Here is an 18550-nt window from a genome sequence, read left to right as displayed (position 1 = left end):
GAATTATGTCTGCCTAGTTCATGGTTTCCCTGAGCCCAGAATAGTGCCTATCACATAAGGGTTCAATATATATTTATTAAGTAAATGAATTAAGGTGATTTTAACATTGTAAATCACTCGCAAGACGATCAATTTTTTTCTTAGCGGGGAAAATTAGGAAACTCACTGTATAACCACAGTGGTGTATTATATTTATAGAATCAATAAATCCAAGGTAGGTAAGGCTCCTACTTGAAAAAAGCAGGAGCAGAAAAGGGTCTGAAACATAGATACAGCTGTAATTAGCAAAGCAAATTCCCTTTGTAACCAAGGGAATAGGTGCAGAGGGCAAGGGCTATTTTAACAAATATCTACCATTCTTGTTATACTTTTCTTTGGGTGGGGGAGGGGTCACCCGCCAAATAGAGCTCTGTCGCTCTGTCCAAATTTGATTATTTCTTATGCCTTACAAATTAAATAAATAAAATATTCAAGGATATAAAGTAGAGTAGAAAAGGAAAAAAAGACTCAATTGTTTCCTGGATTCTAATAGGGCAAACAGGAGAATGACCACCAGAAACCAAGAGATCTTACCTCTCTGGAGCCCCAGTCTCTGTGGGGAACTGTCCAGGATTGCATTTTTTCAGCTTGCACCACATTCCAAATCTGGCTACGAACGACTCACTTTTGTGTCTATAACTGGTCAGTACTGTCTTCATGAGGGAGATTCTTATGTGGAACAAATAATTCAGGAGATTTTGATCCTCAGTGAGCATCAGCTCCTCTAAGTTTTCTAGGTTCCTCCATGCTAGCAGGTGAGGGTTTTGTCCATTCAGATTATGAAGAAGAAAAGCCCTCAAGAAGGACAATACCAATTGTCGAAAACAAACATTTTCCATTGCCCAAGGAACTATATTCATAGGACCATAAATTTTTAACCCTATGCTGTAGGTAAATCATATGGGTGCTCATACAATATCTCCTATTGGTGGCAACACCGTACAAGCATTACCTAGTAAGTGTAGTCATGCTTAAGGGCTTCTTTGGGATACGAGAATCCTAGGCATGAAATCCTCAAGTGCTGCTCTATTTAGAACAAGACAGGTCAAAAAATTAGGTCTTACTGAACTACTTAACTATTTCAGACATAAGCAGCAACAGATAGTTATAGTCATCAAAGACAGTCATATACCACTCTTTGTCTAGAACTTCCTCTCCATCTAAATGGGGGGAAAGATCAGTTGTTTGGTAAAGAATTAACCTGGATTAGGTTATTTTCACCTGACCTCCTCCATCACTTCTGAAGTTGCTGTATTAGCATCTCCGTTAAATCTTTTTCTCAGTACTTCACGCCCTGGGGCACCACCTCAAAGTGGTATTCAAATGATATTTAAAATGTTAACTTTTATTAATATGTGAGAACTAAAAAAAGCATATTCAAGAGAGTTATCTAAAATATTTCAAGGATGGCAGGGGAGAATCATTCATCCGTAAAGGCCTCCCACACAAACATCCTGCACTGCACACTAACCGGTCCATAATTAAGAACTACACATGCACACACATACATGCACACACACATTACAAAAACACCTCACACAGTTTTATCATTACAACATTGTACTGCTTCCCAAACACAGGGTACTTTCTGCTAGTAACGAGACCAGTGTTTAAAAGGAAAATGGTGCAGAGCAGTTCCCCTGCCAAAACGGTAAGCCACCCTATTCCTTTCATGTGAACCATGAAAGTTTTGTAGTTATTTTCTTACTAAAAACTACCATCTATTATGCAAAGATAATCTATAATACAAATTCTTTCCCTTAGTAAATTTTGCATATTTGATTGTGACATCCAGACAAAATCATCTAAAAAGTAAGGTTATTAGAAATCCTCCATCATGGTATCTGGTTAGTCTTGACTGAATCTGGGACAAGATTCAGACAATTGTTTTAAAAAGGGTAAATACTGAATTAAAGTTGACCCTTGAGCAACATGGATTTGAACTACAAGGGTCCACTTACACATGAATTTTTTTTTTGACAAATACATTACTGTAAAGTTATTTTCTCTTATGATTGTGTTAATATTTTTCTCTAGCTTATTTTATTGTAAGAATATTGTAAGAATACAATACACAATACATATAACATACAAAATATGTCAATCAACTGCTCATATTATCAGCAAGTCTTCTGGCCAACAGGTTATTAGTAAAGTTTTGGGGAGTCAAAAGTTATACCCAGACTTTTGACTGCACAGGGGGTTGGTGTCCCTAACCCCCATGTTGTTCAAGGGTCAACTGTACTTCAAAAAGTGGGTTTTTGGGGTTTTTTTTGCATTTCCATGGTGTAAACTACAGATCATAAATGCATGAAAAGAACACATATTCATATGCTGACAAATACCTTTTCTATGAAAGACCTGAAAATAAGTATGTTTTAAGTTTATGCATTTGTCCTTGGGCAACCTGAACTTATTTAGGAAGTTGTTAGAAAGAAATTCAGGCAATCATAACCCTTTTTATAGCTCATTTGGTAGCATTTTTATATTTACTCTTACCTTTATGAGGATTGCTAAAAGCAATAGCTATATGAAAAATGCAGTCTACAAAAATCAAACATTTTCCATATGTGGCTCAATGTCCCATGCAATGAAGGTAAAAACCGTAACTACCATTTTTCTCAGTGCCTACTGTACGCCGAGATTTGGGCTAAGCAGTTTATACTTATTATTCCTAATGTTTACTTTAAGGCTAAAGGAGAGGGTCCCAGAAAACAGTCTGAGAAGTCAGTGCAGCAGGCTTACTGAGGAGGGCTCTTGAGAACACCCGTGAGAGACTGACCAGAACAGGGTTGGGCAGACAAGTTGCAACAGAGACCTCAGCTAACCCAAAGTGAGGTGTGGGAACTGGGATGAACCTTCAGAGTTGTCCTAACTGGGGCAAGGAGGCTGTACCTTGTAATCCAGCCACTGGATTCAGGCTGCCCCTGGCGAGGGAGCCTAACCTTGGGAGAGACAGCTCCCTTGGGCAAACGGAACTTCCTTCCAGGAAGTCACCTGGAAGCCTTGGCCAATCATTGCTCCAGGCAGCCTGGGGGTGGGGGTGGGGGGAGGTAGACTGACTAGCTGACTGGTGTCTCACTCCTGGAGGAGGGGTCTGGGTAGTGTATCACATGTATATGAAAGCTATGTGATACATCCCTACTTAATTGAATAGAGAACTAAGGGAAAGGTAAGAGCTTATCCAACGTCACTATCAGAGCCCCTTTAAGGTAAATTTAGGTTTCAAAACTAGGACCTGGTATTCCTCTCTTCAGTGGACATTGAAAAGTATAGAAAATCAGTGTATTTACCTTTTTGCCATAGTTGCCAGGAAGTTTATATAGAGCTCATTTTAATATTTAGCGCAAGTAACCATATTTACCTGGGTTACTCCCTACACTCGCTGATTTCTTATTTTTGAATTCTATTTTTAGCTTTCTTCATATGGGTCTACACTTTCTTTGGCACATTTACATGATATATTACAAGCAGCCCATCTCATCCTCATCATCTCTAAGAAGAGTACCTAAACCATTTACACATTAGGTGAATGATGGCAGGCTTAGGTAATGGACACTCCATGGCCTCCTTTTGGTAAACCACATCCTTACCTGCTTTTACTGCCAAAAAGTAATTCTACTTCGTAAATTCCTTCTGCAGTTCAAACTTACTTCCTTTAAGAGGAGTTGGTAGTTCAATAAATACCATCATTTATATAAAGATGTGAGTGAACTGAGTCTTTGACAACAAAAGCCTTATTTATGTTTCAATACCTGTTGTAAACTCTTCCTTGGGACTTCCAAATCAAATGTTTTTCACTGTGCTTATAATCTTAGGACACCATGAATTACCTGCAAGAACTTTTAAAACTTGTGTTTTCCTTCTACCTTAAGTAACATGTATGAGCATAATAACATCCATCTGTTGTGTTGCTATGTGTCTTTGCTATTGCATTTGATTGTTTATGATCACATTGTTGCCAAACACTTCAATTGTCAACAATTTTAAAATGTGGGCTGATGATTCATAAAGGGGTTAATATAAACAAGTGGCTAAGAGCATGGCGACAGACTGCTCAGTCTAACTTCACCACCTGCTAGCTTTGTGACATTAGATGAAGTAATCTCACTGTGCCTCAATTTCTCCATCTGTTAGGTGGGGCTAATAACAGTACCTCCATCATAGATGTGTTGTGAGTGTTCAACGAAAAAATACAAACAGAGCACTTAAAGCAGTGTCTGCCTAACAACTTGTATTGAATAAATGTTGCCATTATAACAAAAATGATAGTCACGCCACATGGAGACCACTTGTAAATAAAGGTTAGTTCAAGCAGGAAAAGGTAGCCCCAAAGTTTTATCAAAAAGTCAGCATCAGAATCTGGAAAGCAAGTAAGTTTCAGCTAAACCACATCATCCAATGTTAAAGGAATGCCAGCTTGATTTTCTGATTTTTAGTTTTATTGGTATGTAGAAGTATTTTAAAGTTCTTCTTGTTTGATAACATGTGAGATCTGTGTTATACCTAGATTTAGGTTTGTTACATATTATGTAACATTGTTGCATAAACATGCTTTAGATTATTCAAGTTTTCAGAAACACCTGGCTATACCAGCAGAGCTTCTTTAACTTTTTGTTAGTCTTTCCTCTTTATAGATAAAAGCCAATCATTTAACTATTTTCAAAGGTCTGTAGTCTTGGCAAGAATATGGTGACTAACACTGACATATAAAGAAAAGGGGAGAAAAGGAATCCTAACTACAGGAATAGGCCTTACTCATCAGGCAACCTGCTTACGAGAAGCAGGCAGACAGAACAGCATGAATCAAATAATAAGTATGAATGACCCATATATTTTCTTGGAGTTCAATGGAACAAAAAGCATGTGCATCTCTCATCCTTTTTTGGTGCATGAAAATTTACTGGAATTAAAATCATGGAGCACCTGGGTGGCTTAGTCAGTTAAGCATCCGACTCCTGGATTTGGCACAGGTCCTGATCTCATGGCTTGTGAGATCGCACCCTGCTTCAGGCTTCAGGCTTCAGGCTCTGGGCTCAGTGAGAATCTGCTTGGATATTCTCTCCCTCTGCCCCTTCCCCCACTCTCTCAAATAAATAAATCTTTTTTTAAAAAATCAGATTCACCACTTTTTGAAAAATAACATTTCATAGATATGTAATTATGCTACCATGAAGTTAAAGTATTTCCACTGATTTTTCTTAATTTTGTAATGTGGTTTATATTACTTATTTAAGGAAAAATATTCTTTTATACTGTTCAAAAACAAGCACAACTCTGATCCCTCAAAGTCCAACTATTAACCATGTCTCCTAATTTGCAAAAGAGAGAAGGGACATTACCTGGTTATGCAGGAGACTGAACAGGGGTGCTCATTATCTAATGACTGAATGAATATGAACAATGTTGTACTTCGCTGCTTCATGGGGCAAACCTCAGTGACAACTGGACATATCACAATAAAAAGGTCTAATATAAAATCATGTAACTCGTTCTTAATAAAGAAAAGGCAAACTGAACCTTTATGACTAACATACAATGAAAGATAAGAGCTCAAACATTCCAAGGCGCCTGGCTGGCTCAGTCAGCAGAGCAAAAGCGACTCTAGATCTCAGTGAGTTCAAGCCCCACATTGGGCATGGAGCCTACTTAAAAAAAAGAAAAAAAAAGAGCTCAAATATTATAAGGTCAATAAGGCTGATATCTAGTAATATCATGTTTGAGTGGTCTTCTTTCTATTGTGCTCATTGTTTTGAATTGCATTATTTTAAATATCACATTGGTTTCTACCAGAATGTAAGCTCTTTGAAGACAGGGGTTTCCTTCGATTTTGTTTGCTGATATATTTCCAGCACCTAAATCAATGCCTGGCATGCAGAAGCAGCTCAGTAGATTTTTTGCTAAATGAATGAATGAATGAATGAATGAATAAAAATTCCTTAAGATTTTATATGGCAATTGAGAAATCAAATAGGGGCGCCTGGGTGGCTCAGTCGTTAAGCGTCCGCCTTCGGCTCAGGTCATGATCCCAGGGTCCTGGGATCGAGCCCCGCGTCGGGCTCCTCGCTCTGCGGGAAGTCTGCTTCTCCCTCTCCCACTCCCCCTGCTTGTGTTCCCTCTCTCGCTGTGTCTCTCTCTGTCAAATAAATAAATAAAAATCTTTATAAAAAAAAAAAGAGAGAGAGAAATCAAATATAAGGCTGAGGTTCTTTTTGACCTATCACATCTTCTTTCTAAATCATAAACCAGCTCCTTCCATTTTAGAGAAAGTATCTGTAAATTTAAAATAATAATAATAAAAGCAGTTTTTGATAGATATGAACTTTATTCTGGTTTTATTAATATCAATTACAAACATAATTGACTTATTCGAATAAATGAAGAAATCTGAAGGTAGATATTAGAGAAACAATATTGTGAGTTTCAAAAATTCAGGCTATTACAACAAGATATGTCTTACACAGGCTGAGAAAATGCAACTAGGAAACATATCTAAGTAAATAACTTCCATTCTGTTGTTTCAATTTGTATTGAATGAAGTATTACTTGGTAGCTCAAAATATGTAATTTATGACTACAGCCAAGAACACATATATAAAAATAAAATAATGGCTGTTAAAAATGTCTGAGAATAAACACAGGTTTGTATTTTACTAAGGAATAACAATACATCCCACTAAGTGACAAGATAACACTCGCTTGATTAGTGCCAAGAAAAAAAAAAGTATTTCCATTGGCTCTCAAGGACTCTCTCAGCTACAAGAGGTAAGAATTAAAACAGATTTAAATACATGCCTTTTTCCAATACGCATTTTCCAGTGATTTAGAACAGTAGGGGGGGGAAGACTCCGCATAGATTACAAACTCCAGATAATTTGTAACATATGCATACGAGGCACAGATTCGTTAAGCATTCATTCTGAACACTGAATGAAGTTTTTGCTACGGTCAATAGCAGGCAGACGACCACACTGCATGAACCCCACAACAGAAATAAGATTAAGGAGTACCTAATAATCACAGCAATCCTAACAATCAACTGTTTAAAATCTAAAGCTTTATGGTACTTGTCCTTGTTTTTGAAACTCAAGACATTTTTCCTCCCATTTGTAAACCTTTTTTAAATATTACATAGATTTAACCTTTGAAAAGGGAAAAAAAACCCACTATTCTACCTGATATGAGCATACTTCAGAGGGCCTGTATGACAATTAACATCTGAAATTGGAGATGTGACTTTTAGTTTTTTTGCCCTCTGGTAATGTTAGAAAAAAGAGGCGGGGCGGAAAGAAGGCAGGATCATCACTTCCAAAGCTCAGGGAGATCAGAATCCAAGAGTCTAGAATATATCCTCGAGGTAACATAGACAGGGCTGTGCTGAAATGGTGTTTTAGTTGGATCTCATTGGGTTCTAGAACCAACTCTAAAAACTTAGGTTATGAACCACTGTGGTGATCTCTGAGGACTACAACAAAGAATCCTGTGCAAGCTGGTAGAAGTTGTGTGCCAGGTTAAGATCTATCAAACCCTAGAGATTAGAATTTTCAGATTCCCCGAACAGCCTCGCTGATTTGGGTGTATCTGAAATCTACTATCTTCTCTGTTTTCATAACCACTGTTTTATTGCACTTCTCGTCAACTTACTGCTAAAAGCCTCTAAATGATCTCTGTGCTTCCGGTCTCACCCTTCCCAATTCATTCTCCACATCACAGCCAGTCCAAACCCTAAGGCTAACTATGTCCATTCCCCAGCTTACTGCTCTTTGATGATTAGGGTAAAGTCGAAACTCCTTAGTACATTATCTCACTTCTTGTTTATGTCTCCAGTCTCATTTCTTATCACTTCCCACCTCCTTCCACTCTGTTCCCACCAACCCTAGGCTCCAGCTCTCTAGAACTACACAGTACAAAACATTTCACCAGAATATCTGGGACGTGACCTGTTGCAAATTATGATGTTTCTGAAGTTCTGATACCTTAAATCTAAAAGAGCACAATGACTGAAAATACCTTGATCTCACCTCAGTATCTTCTAATCTTCTTTTATCTAACTGCAGGTTATGGCCCATTAGTGGGTTGGGTTGGGAAATCAATTTTAGTAGGTTGTGACCACCTTTCTAAATGCCCCAAGTGGAAGATGAAGAGACAGAGCACAGGGGATCAAGAACTGTTGTGGGGAAGAGGACCCAGGGGCAGTGAGAGGGAGCCTAGGGAGACAGGGGGTGGATGGGGAGTTGGGACAGGTTAGAGGGGGTGAGTACAGGGGAGGAAGGCTTGAAGACTGCCAGTGGGGGTGGGGGGGGAGGATTAGCCGAGCCTGTGGGCACAGGGCACACATGTAATAACAGGGAGGCATCATGTCCCACACCAGGTGTTGGCGTACATCAGTGGGGTCACGTCAAGCAAACCGGGGGTATCCCTGGTCTACTCCATGCCCTCCCAGAATGTGTCCCTGCGGCTGCAGGGCCTCCGGGAGAAAGACTCTGGGTCCTACCGCTGCTCTGTGAATGTGCAAGACCACCAAGGCATCAAAAGGAGCCACAGCAGCAAAACTCTAGAGCTCAGGGTGCTGGGTAAGTGAGAAGTGCACACTTGGCAACATTTTCCCCAGCCCCAGTGGAGGCCAGGCAGCTCTCTCTCCCAAATGGATGAGCATAAAGGTTGGAGGAGGGCAGACAGAGTGACAGAAGGGAGGGGGGAGTGTGTTTGGGGGTGGGTGGGAGGGATCTGTTGGTCCCTTGGGGTTGAGTTTTTAACCTGTCTCCCTGCTCCAGTTCCTCCAGCTCCTCCATCCTGCCGTCTCCTGGGCGTGCCCCGTGTGGGGACCAACATGACCCTGAGCTGCCAGTCCCCAAGGAGTAAGCCAGCTACCCAGTACCAGTGGGAGCGGGCACCCCCATCTGCCCAGGTTTTCTTTGCACCAGCTTTAGGTGAGGGAGCTTGAGGCTGTGGCCGGGGAAGGGAAAGATGAGAGGCACCAGAGGGACTGGGATGAAAAGGGGAGGCAATGCTGCAAAGTCCTGGGGCAGAGCTGGTGGAGGAGGAGGAGGAGGAGGATGTAGGGAGGGGACTGGAGAAAGAGAGCCTACCAGACAGGCAATGTGTTGGGTGCCTTCAGATACTGTATACTTAGGATACTCAAGAGGACATATGGCCTAGCGGTTTTGAAGCTAAATTACCTGTGCTCACATATAACAGAACATACCAGAGTGTACTACACATAGCTAAGGAGAATATCATTTTGTGGATTAAGTAAATGAATATTTGTGAAACACTTCAACAGTGCATGGCATGTGACAAATGTTATGTAAGTCTTAGCTATAATCATAATTTTGTGAAAGTGTTTCAGTTACACATATATATCATGGGAATATTAGGCCACAGGGTAAAATATATGTCTTCCTATTGCATGTTCAAAAGATGCACTGCTTTGGTTTTTCTTTCCAGTATATAAGAATGAGATATATAATAGATATTTGCACAACTACAATCCAACACTATAAAAAGGTTATTTATCAAAATGTAGGAATGCCTGGGTGGCTCAGTCGTTATGCGTCTGCCTTCAGCTCAGGTCATGATCCCAGAGTCCTGGGATCAAGCCCCGCATCGGGCTCCCTGCTCAGCGGGAAGTCTGCTTCTCCCTCTCCCATTCTCCCTGTTTGTGTTCCCTCTCTCGCTGTCTCTGTCAAATAAATTTTAAAAAAAACAACAACCATAAAACTGTCTAGAATTGGTATGCACACTCTACTGTTATTCCAAAACTACCTGCTCCACCTTTTTCTTGGTTCTTAAGGACACCACCAACTAGTCATTTGTAGATTCTAAGTCCTACCTTCACCAAATGCCATGCACTATAACAAATTGTTCTTCAATTGAAATGCATGACTTCGTAAGTAACTTATCACTTATAAATTTTTTGGAACAACTACAGCATTTAGATGTTTCCAGTTTAGGATTCTTGAATAAAATATATTTTGCTGTATTTGCGGTTTGCACTGTTCTAGGTTCTGCGTTTTCTGGCCTTTTACCCCAACCGCTCATCTCTCTCTACTTTCTTCTGCTCAGTTTGGTCCCACTTTACCTTCAAGACCCACCTCCTGAAAATCTATGATGACATGCCTTTCCTGTGTGCGCCCAAAGCACCACGAACTTAACATCAACATGCAACACAGACCTTACTCACAATACCGTAACTGGTGCTTTAGTAGTCTGACTCCTTCAGTGGAAGGTGGACACTTGATGGTAGATGGTACCCTGCTGCATGTCTAAAGTCTACCATGCAAGGTACTCAAATATTTGTGGGTGAATAATAAAAAAAAATCAAGTGCCTATTTCACACTTAAGTATTTGGAGAAACCCTGTGATCAATCTGTCAGTTCAGTCTGATGAAAGGGATGGGCAAAATCTCCAAATATTCCCACAGATTCTTGCACTTTAGCCAAGAGTTAAGCTCCACAGGTTTCTCCCGTTTCCCAAGGGCAGTGGAATCCAAGGGCCCAGCCCCACTATATCTGCCAAGAAAGATATCAGAAAGATGCTCAGAGTTCTAATGCAGTGGCCTCCCACTGGGGTATCCCTACTCTTCCTTTAATGGTTAATCAAGGCACCTTAAAACCTTAGGGATTCCTGGCATTCCCAGTCTGGTCCATTATTTCTTAGGTGGAAAGCTTGGCCCCTTAATTTAGAATAACTAAAGCAAAATAGGCTAGTGATATTGTTTCTTTTAAATGTAAGTGGAATATTGTCTGATGACCAACATTTTCAAGATGCATTTGACAAAATCTACAGAAATGAATTTTGTGAGGATTTTTCTGATTCAGAGTACATTACTGAGTAAATTTACAGCCAATCCTCACATCTTATTCATCTCATACTAGATTTACTATTTCCTATATCCTGTAACTTCCTATAAACTTTCATATATAATGAAAAAATTTTAATGTCAGCTTTAAAATGTTCAAGAGAGTACAAAGACTCTTTTGGGAGTACATAAACAAAAAAGTTTAAATACCAGTATTCCAAAGCTGTTCTGGCCAATACAATAGCCAGTGGCTAGATATACATGATTATTTAAATTAAAATTAAATAAAATTAAAAATTCAGTTTCACAGTCACACTAGCCACATTTCAAGTATTCTATAACCAGCTATGGCTAGTGGCTACTACGCAGTGACTGATGGACAGTGCAGACAATAAGACACTCATATCACAGAAAGTTCTATCAGATGGCATCGTCCTAGTTCAGAACCAAGAATAGGACACTCTTTGCCCCAGCCAACTGAGGTTATAACACTTTATTCCTTGCACTAAAAGCTCTTCCTCCCTAGTACAGTGGACCATTCTTCTTGACTTCTATCAAGGTTCCTCCTCCTCAGAAGTAAAGTGACAGGGGGGGACAAGAAAAAGGAACTTTGAGCTTCCCCTAAAAGTCTGAGTATGTAGCTCAGAGAACTGTTTCATAAAACAGACTTCTTTAGTACTCCAAATAACTTTTTACCTACACTGTTCAAATGGTAGCCCCTAACCACATGTGGCATTTATAGTTTAAAATTTAAAAAACTGGGGCGCCTGGGTGGCTCAGTCGGTTAAGCGTCTGCCTTCGGCTCAGGTCATGATCCCAGGGTCCTGGGACCCAGCCCCGCATCGGGCTCCCTGCTCCGCAGGAAGCCTGCTTCTCCCTCTCCCATTCCCCCTACTTGTGTTCCCTCTCTCGCTGTGTCTCTCTCTGTCAAATAAATAAATAAAATCCTTAAAAATAAATAAATAAATAAAATTAAATTAAATTAAAAAAATTAAAGGGGCGCCTGGGTGGCTCAGTCGGTTAAGCATCCGACTCTTGATTTCGGCTCAGGTCATGATCTCAGGGTGTGAGATCGAGCCCCGTGTCAAGCTCTGTGCTCTGCGTGGAGCCTGCTTGTCCCTCTCCCTCTGTTCCTCCCCCGCTCACTCTATCTCTAAAATAAATAAAATATTTTCTAAAATTAAATTAATTAAAACAGAACATAATTTAAAATTCAGTTCCTCAGGCACACTAACCACATTCCAACATCGCAACAGCCACAAGTGACCGGTGGCTATCACACTGAACTGCGTTAGATACAGCACATTTCCATCATCACAGAAAGTTTTACTAAACAGCACTGTTTGTACTATGTGCTTTCTAAATTCTTTTTTCCTTTAACATATCCTCTTAATGAAGGATTCATAGTAATTTCACTCCACTCTTCACTAGATTTCCCAAAATGCCAAGAAATAAACTTGGAAGCCTATTCATCCAAAGTTTTAACATGTACTTGTTAGACCTTTACCTCCTAAACTGAAAGACTGTAAGCGTATGGTCAGTAGTCTAAGATGGTCTATTCTCTTAAGATACACATCAAGCCTGTATCAGATTCACAAGCAGACAAGCATTCTGGAACACACAAGCTTCTGGGTGACAGCGGCATGGGAACAACAGAAGAGGAATATGTCAAAAATGGAAGCAAACAAATCTGACTAAATCCTTCTTACAAACTATTTGGTATACTGTATTTCTTGGAAATCTTTCAATGATAGTACAGAGGGACCGTCTTGGCTGCAAACCCCAGAGGAAAGTCCTCAGAAATTGGTGAAGTCTATTAAAATGCTTATACAGGGACAAAGGTATCTTCTGGCTCCGTGTCATCTTTACCCTATTGGTTCTTGCAAACAAATAATGACAAGGCTTGAGAGCTAAAATGAAAGACCAAATGTACTACATGTCATTTGTCTGTTAAAGTATGAAATTTGTCCTAAAGATTATGACAATGATTGATGAATAAATCTAAGAAATCTCCCTAAAAGACTGATCATTTTGTTTGCTAGGCAGAAGACTCCCAACCAGTTTTAAATTTGTCTGATGAGCAACCCGTACTGATCCAGCAAAGACAAGCTTTTTAGGTCATACAATCACCTTGCTTTTCATCTCGAGGCAGAGCTAGAAGTACACATCTGTTTCAAAGACATAAAGCCAACTCTCAAGAGGCAAATTTTTGGAGAACACCCAAAAATATGGGACTTGAGAATTAGTTTTGCAGTGCATCAGATTAACTGACTGAAGTGTGAATACAGCATCTGGCTCCGAAGTGAATGCTTTCATGAATGCCAAGTCTAGATAGATCTTTCAAATACTACAGTATGGACTGTGATGAGATCTCTCCCTCCTTTGAAGTCATCACATTTATTGTCTGCTTTAGTCATATGACACTTAATCAAATACTGCATCACATACCATCCCTTGTGTTGTAGAGTTTTTTAACTCTTTGATGTGTGTATACAGACTTCAAGTGCACTGTAAGCTCTTGGACTGTATATTACAATTCTTTTATTTATCCTAACATCTAGCATACAGCCCTGCACACAGTAAGCACTCAAGTACTTGGTGGATGGAGATGGGGAGAAAAGGACTATAGAAGAGAAAAATCATGCAATGACCGGACAGAAAACCACCTTATTATGTGTTTCTCTGACTCCAAAATTAGGCTGGAATTGTTAGTGGACAAATTTTCTTCTGGCAAACAAACAAACAAAAAAAAACAACAACAAAACTTCAGAACCAAACAATCTGTAGAGTAAGGCAGTCTCAAACACATCCATTTCATCCAAATGACTGAACAAATACCAGTAACAGGACATGTCAGACTTCAAAATGAAAACCTTTACAGCAATAAACAAATGTTTCTGTGTGACTTTAAGCTAAAATCCTGTGCACTTAGAAATATACATATTTACTTGGATAGTATTCAAAAATAGTACTCTGGTAGCAAAATCCAAGAGTTACTAATTTCAAAATTTACAATTTTAATAGACAGGAAATCTAAAACATAGTCCAGAAAAGGGAAGCGATGTGCTTTCAGTTTATTCAGGAAGATGGCCAGGGAAGAGGCTGGGCTAGCACTCAGCTTTCTGATGCCTTCTTAGGATGAGATGGAAGGCTGCTACATCAACATGCTGAAACTAAGATTAAAGGAAAGTTACTGTATATCTCTTCCCTCCTTTCAAACTTAGAAGACATTATTTACGGAGTTTTCATAATTGAGTTTTAATAAATATTCCAAATACATTCAGCCAGAAATTTAATTGACACACATGATGTTCCTTCCCTGTGAGCCTCTGCCATGAGTTCACATTTAAGTGAGCACGTTAGTCTGTTTAAGAAGTTCTTCATGGTCCATATCTTCCTGCACTACTTCTTTTCTATTTTATAAAATCTAAAACAAAAAAGATTGTTGAATTTTTTTTTTGCAGTTCTCATCAAGACAATAAAGTAAAAGAAGAGATTTCTGAATTATTCATTCTAAACAGGCATTTCTGAAACTGGGATCTAAAGATTTGTTTTCAGGGATTTGAGATTCTCTGACGATATTTTTAAGGTTGTGTTTTTATTTTCATAAATATATTCTGGATTACTTGGACATCCACCTCATAACTGTGTAAGGTTATTATTTCAGTGACAACATTTGCTTCTATGCTTAAGATTACATTCATGGTAAGTCTTCTGGAGGGACAGAGCTTAGTTTTCAATGCAAAATTTTTCAAACGGGGTTTCAAAAGTCTATGTCTTTGGATTAAAGTTTAAGTAACACTGATCTAGATTTCTATACGTCCCAAAATTCTCCTTCTAGACTTTACTTGGTAAATTTAATAAATATGTATCCAGTGTCTATAATGTGCTAGGCACTGGAGAGAGAGTAGTGAATAAGAGAAACCAGAACTTGCCTTATGGAGCTTATAATTCTGGCAGGAAAGGCCAACATTCTTAATGAAGCAATCTGGTTCCTTGGTTGAAATCACTTAACAAGTAGAGAAAAAACACACACAGTTATCTGTCCTCCTTGTCAACTACAACTGTTGATTAGGAATCCATTAGCATCAACATATTTTCAAAATATTCTAAGAGCTTGAGGTCAATTTGGTCTTACCTATTTGAAAACAGGTAAACTGATCCTCTTTTAAAAATTCTTCAGAAAAGCTCAATCTCCTTTCCTTGCTTTAGGTTATGCTTCTCATAACCAGACAAAGATGTAACCCAACAAGGTATTTCCTGGTTATTGAGAAACAATTTTATGGAGAGATTTATAGTCAGTGAGGTTTTGATAGCACAACACTTTTTCCGTTTGATTGGGAAATTTCTACGGACAAAAATCGATCAAGCTAAAACAGTTGTAAATGCCTAAGTACACTACTAAATCAAGAAAAGTTGATGGGTGGATGCTAACCAGCACAGTGCAAAAACTCGCCCAGAAATTTAACCTTGATGACCTTGAAATCGAATTTGTAACTCTATTCTTTCATAGAAAAATGAATGAGATTCAGGAAACAGTGGCTACTATTAGGTACTACTTTAGTCCTGTCTATAAACAATTATTTTAATGACACCTTGTTAGGCTGGGGGGGGGCGGGGAAAGAGGGGGCATAAGAAGACCTAACGGTACATGTTATCAAGTACACCAATTCAATTTTGTAAATGAGAAATGGGTGCCAAATTCCTTGAACAATAGTTAATAAGTTTGAAATATCTCAGTTTCTGACCCAAATTTTCTAAGCAACATTGCCCCAGGATGAATACTACATGAGCCAAGATGTCCCCAACTCTGGAGCAATCTCTGACTTTAGTGTGATTGCGATTGTTTTCACTGGGTTTTTACCCCCAAAGAGCTCTGGAAAAAGTGTCAACCCTATCAGAAAAGAAGTACACACATAACTATGACTTTTACCAAGAAGTAGTTCATTGAAAACTGGGAGGAAGAATCCTAACAGAATCTTTTAGCAAACACTATGATGAGGGAACTAGCTTACATAGCAGACACTATGATGAGGGAACTAGCTTACAATTCCCTAGCTGCCCATAATACAAACCTGAAAGCCTAGATTAAAAGTCAATAGAAACAGCGAAAAGATAACCTGGCTGGTGATAAAAATTTCTAGCCCAAATTAATCCTCTGTAGTTAAACATTCAGATACACAACGATAGCCAGATGCACACTGAGAGCTTTACTTGTCACCACATCCGGCACAATAGCTAATTAAGCAGGGAAAAACTGGCTTTCATGAAGGAGCTTAGTCAGAAACATAGCAGGGCCTCAAGCCAATCTAACTCTGGAGGCATCGACACTCCACAAATTCCACACCAACTCTCAGCCAGGCTAACTTTAATTGCGCCCCTAACTCCACGATAACAATACACTAGCGGACTGCAATCAAGCCTTTCCAATTCTCCAAAGCATCTCAAGTCTTACTCGTCCTTCGAAGCTCAAGTTAGAAGCAAGGCGACTGACACAAAGGCCAGTCGTCCAAAGGCGCTTTTTGCATGGCTCTGCACTGCCACTCATTTGAAAATTCCTAAACTGGGGGCTCACCGGCCCCCCTCTTCTACCCTTCCTCAAAGCCGCCCCGGCTGGTAAGCCTCTGCCTGGGAGCCCCTCAGCCTGGAACAAAGCGAGGGGCCCCGGCGGTGGGGGCGAGAGGCGCCAGCGACACGGGGACTGCCGCACAGCGCACAATGAGAAACTACCAACTTCAGAGCGCAGGAACATCCTCAATTGGCAAGAAAGAGGGGCGGCGGCAGGCACGCCCAACTTCAAACTCAGGAAACCTACGGGCTGGCGGCCATCTGGAAAAAAGCCCCCTTCCCAGGGAGAGAAGAAAAAGGCGGAGGAGATGCGAATCACCCACCGGGCCCCGGAGGGGAGCCCTGCGCTCAGACCGGCCCCCGCCCCCGAGGCCCGCTTCCCCGCCTTCTCTCTGCCTCTGGTTCGCTGCCCCAGGCCGGGCGGCCGGTTACCTTGATGCGCTCCCGGCACTGGGACGGGGTCCGCTCGTAGCCCAGCTCGGCCAGGGCCCGGGACACGCGCTCGTACATGGCTGGCCCAGGGGCCTTGCTGCCGAACACCGTGCCGGCTCCCTCCAGCTGCTGGTACCGCGCTTCCACCAGCCGCTCGTTGCCCCACACTGCGATGAGCGCGTTCGTCTCGGCCGGCGTCCACGACATGCCCCGGCAGGCGGCGGCGGCGGCTGCCGCAGCCCCGCCACCGCCGCCACCAGGGGAGAAGGAGACCGAGGACGAGGCGGCGCTGCGGCCCCCCAGCCCCAGCCCGAGACCCCCGGACGCCGCTGCCCCTGAGCCCGCCGCACTGCCCGGCCCGAGCGGGGAGGCACCCCGAGGCGTGGAAGGGTCGGACAGCGATGGATTTCCGTCGCTCAGGCCACCAGGAGAAGCCGGGGAGAGCACCTCCATCTTCGGGATTTTTAGCGGCGAGTTGGCGGGCAGCTCCGAGCCACAGGGCGCAGCCATCTTCCAAGCGGCCGCCGCTGCACCGCCCGGAAGTGACGCGCCCGCGCATCCGGCTGCCGCGGTCTCCGGGGCTGCCCTCGGGCCTGGCTCGGCTGTGGGCGGGCGGCTTCGGGCTCCTGCTCCCGAGCGGAGGCTGTCCGCTCCCCCCGGCTTCTCTCCGCGAGCCCTACCGCGCCGCCCGCTCCTCTCCCGGGGCGAGGGGCGGGGGTGTGGCGCGCCGCAGCCCCGAGCTGAAGAGAAGGGTGGGGGCATGAGGGCGCTGGCGTGAGGAGCAGATTGGAGCCTTCCCACTTCCTCTCCAGTCTCAGCCCCCGGGAGGAGGGGTGAGGCCCGCGAGGGGGCCCGGAGTTAAGGAGGACTTGACCATTTCGCTCGCTGGCTCTCCTCTCTCCCTCCGCTCTGCCTCTCCTCCCTCCAAGCTGGCCTCGGGGTGCAGAGGCTGACGTCCAGGGCGGAGACTGGGGAAACCTGCGGAGGGTATATCCAGGAAGCAGCAAGGCTGAAGGGGTGCATTTCTGGGGGAGGCTTTAAAAAAGCAGTTTTGGACCGGCGTTAGAGTTGGTACTCGGTGGCTTTTCAAGAAACCCATGCGCATTATTTGAAGAACAGCAACTCTGACTCAGTTAAGATCTATTTTCCAGTTTGCCCGGGTAGCTGTGACGATTTGTAGAAAAATCAGATGTCTTTATCGCGTTTGTAGTTTGTAGCTTAAATACGTTAGGAACCCTGGAGCCCGGCAGGAAAGTTACTTTCCAATACCATTCCCCATCCTAATTTGGAAGTTGCATCATTTTCCTACTTTCCTACTGTATTTCACACTCTGGAGTGTAAGGAGATTGACAAGACTGTCAATTCTGGCAACTCTTGTGACCTCTAGTAATTAGTGTATTAACCGTTCCTGAATACTCCTCAAAGTGCTGCAAATCCAATACATAGCTGAAAGGTATTTCAATACTCTTCAAAGCCAAAAATCTAATTATCTATTAAATCTAGTTATCTTGGATCCTTAACTTAAAAAGCCTCAGCGGATCTTTTTTCAAATATGAATAAGCCATGCGATATTTTTTTAAAAATCAAATATACATTAAGTTTTTTTTTTTTTAAATAGAGTTGAGGTCACCTACATTTAAACTCAGAATCACTCGAGAGAGAGTGATATGGTTAGGAAGCCAAAGGGAATAAGCAATGGGGATGAAGTAG

The 18550-nt window shown here is 41.7% G+C and overlaps 1 protein-coding gene across 3 annotated transcripts in view; it reads right to left on the bottom strand.

Moving 5' to 3' along the window:
- The window catches only part of MSANTD2 (Myb/SANT DNA binding domain containing 2), a 31399-nt gene extending 14035 nt beyond the window's left edge, over window positions 1–17364 (bottom strand). For all 3 annotated transcript variants that reach the window (XM_021696317.2, XM_044919317.1, XM_021696318.1), the window contains exon 1: window positions 16841–17364. In XM_021696317.2, coding sequence (XP_021551992.2) covers window positions 16841–17350 — 510 coding nt within the window. In that variant the 5' untranslated portion in view covers window positions 17351–17364. The remainder of the gene's footprint in view (window positions 1–16840) is intronic.
- Between the last annotated feature and the right edge of the window lie 1186 nt (window positions 17365–18550).

This window comes from Neomonachus schauinslandi, chromosome 11 (genome assembly GCF_002201575.2).
Source record: "Neomonachus schauinslandi chromosome 11, ASM220157v2, whole genome shotgun sequence".
Lineage (NCBI taxonomy): Eukaryota > Metazoa > Chordata > Mammalia > Carnivora > Phocidae > Neomonachus > Neomonachus schauinslandi.
Note: the sequence above shows the minus strand (reverse complement) of the source record. Positions and strands in the feature narration are given on the sequence as shown.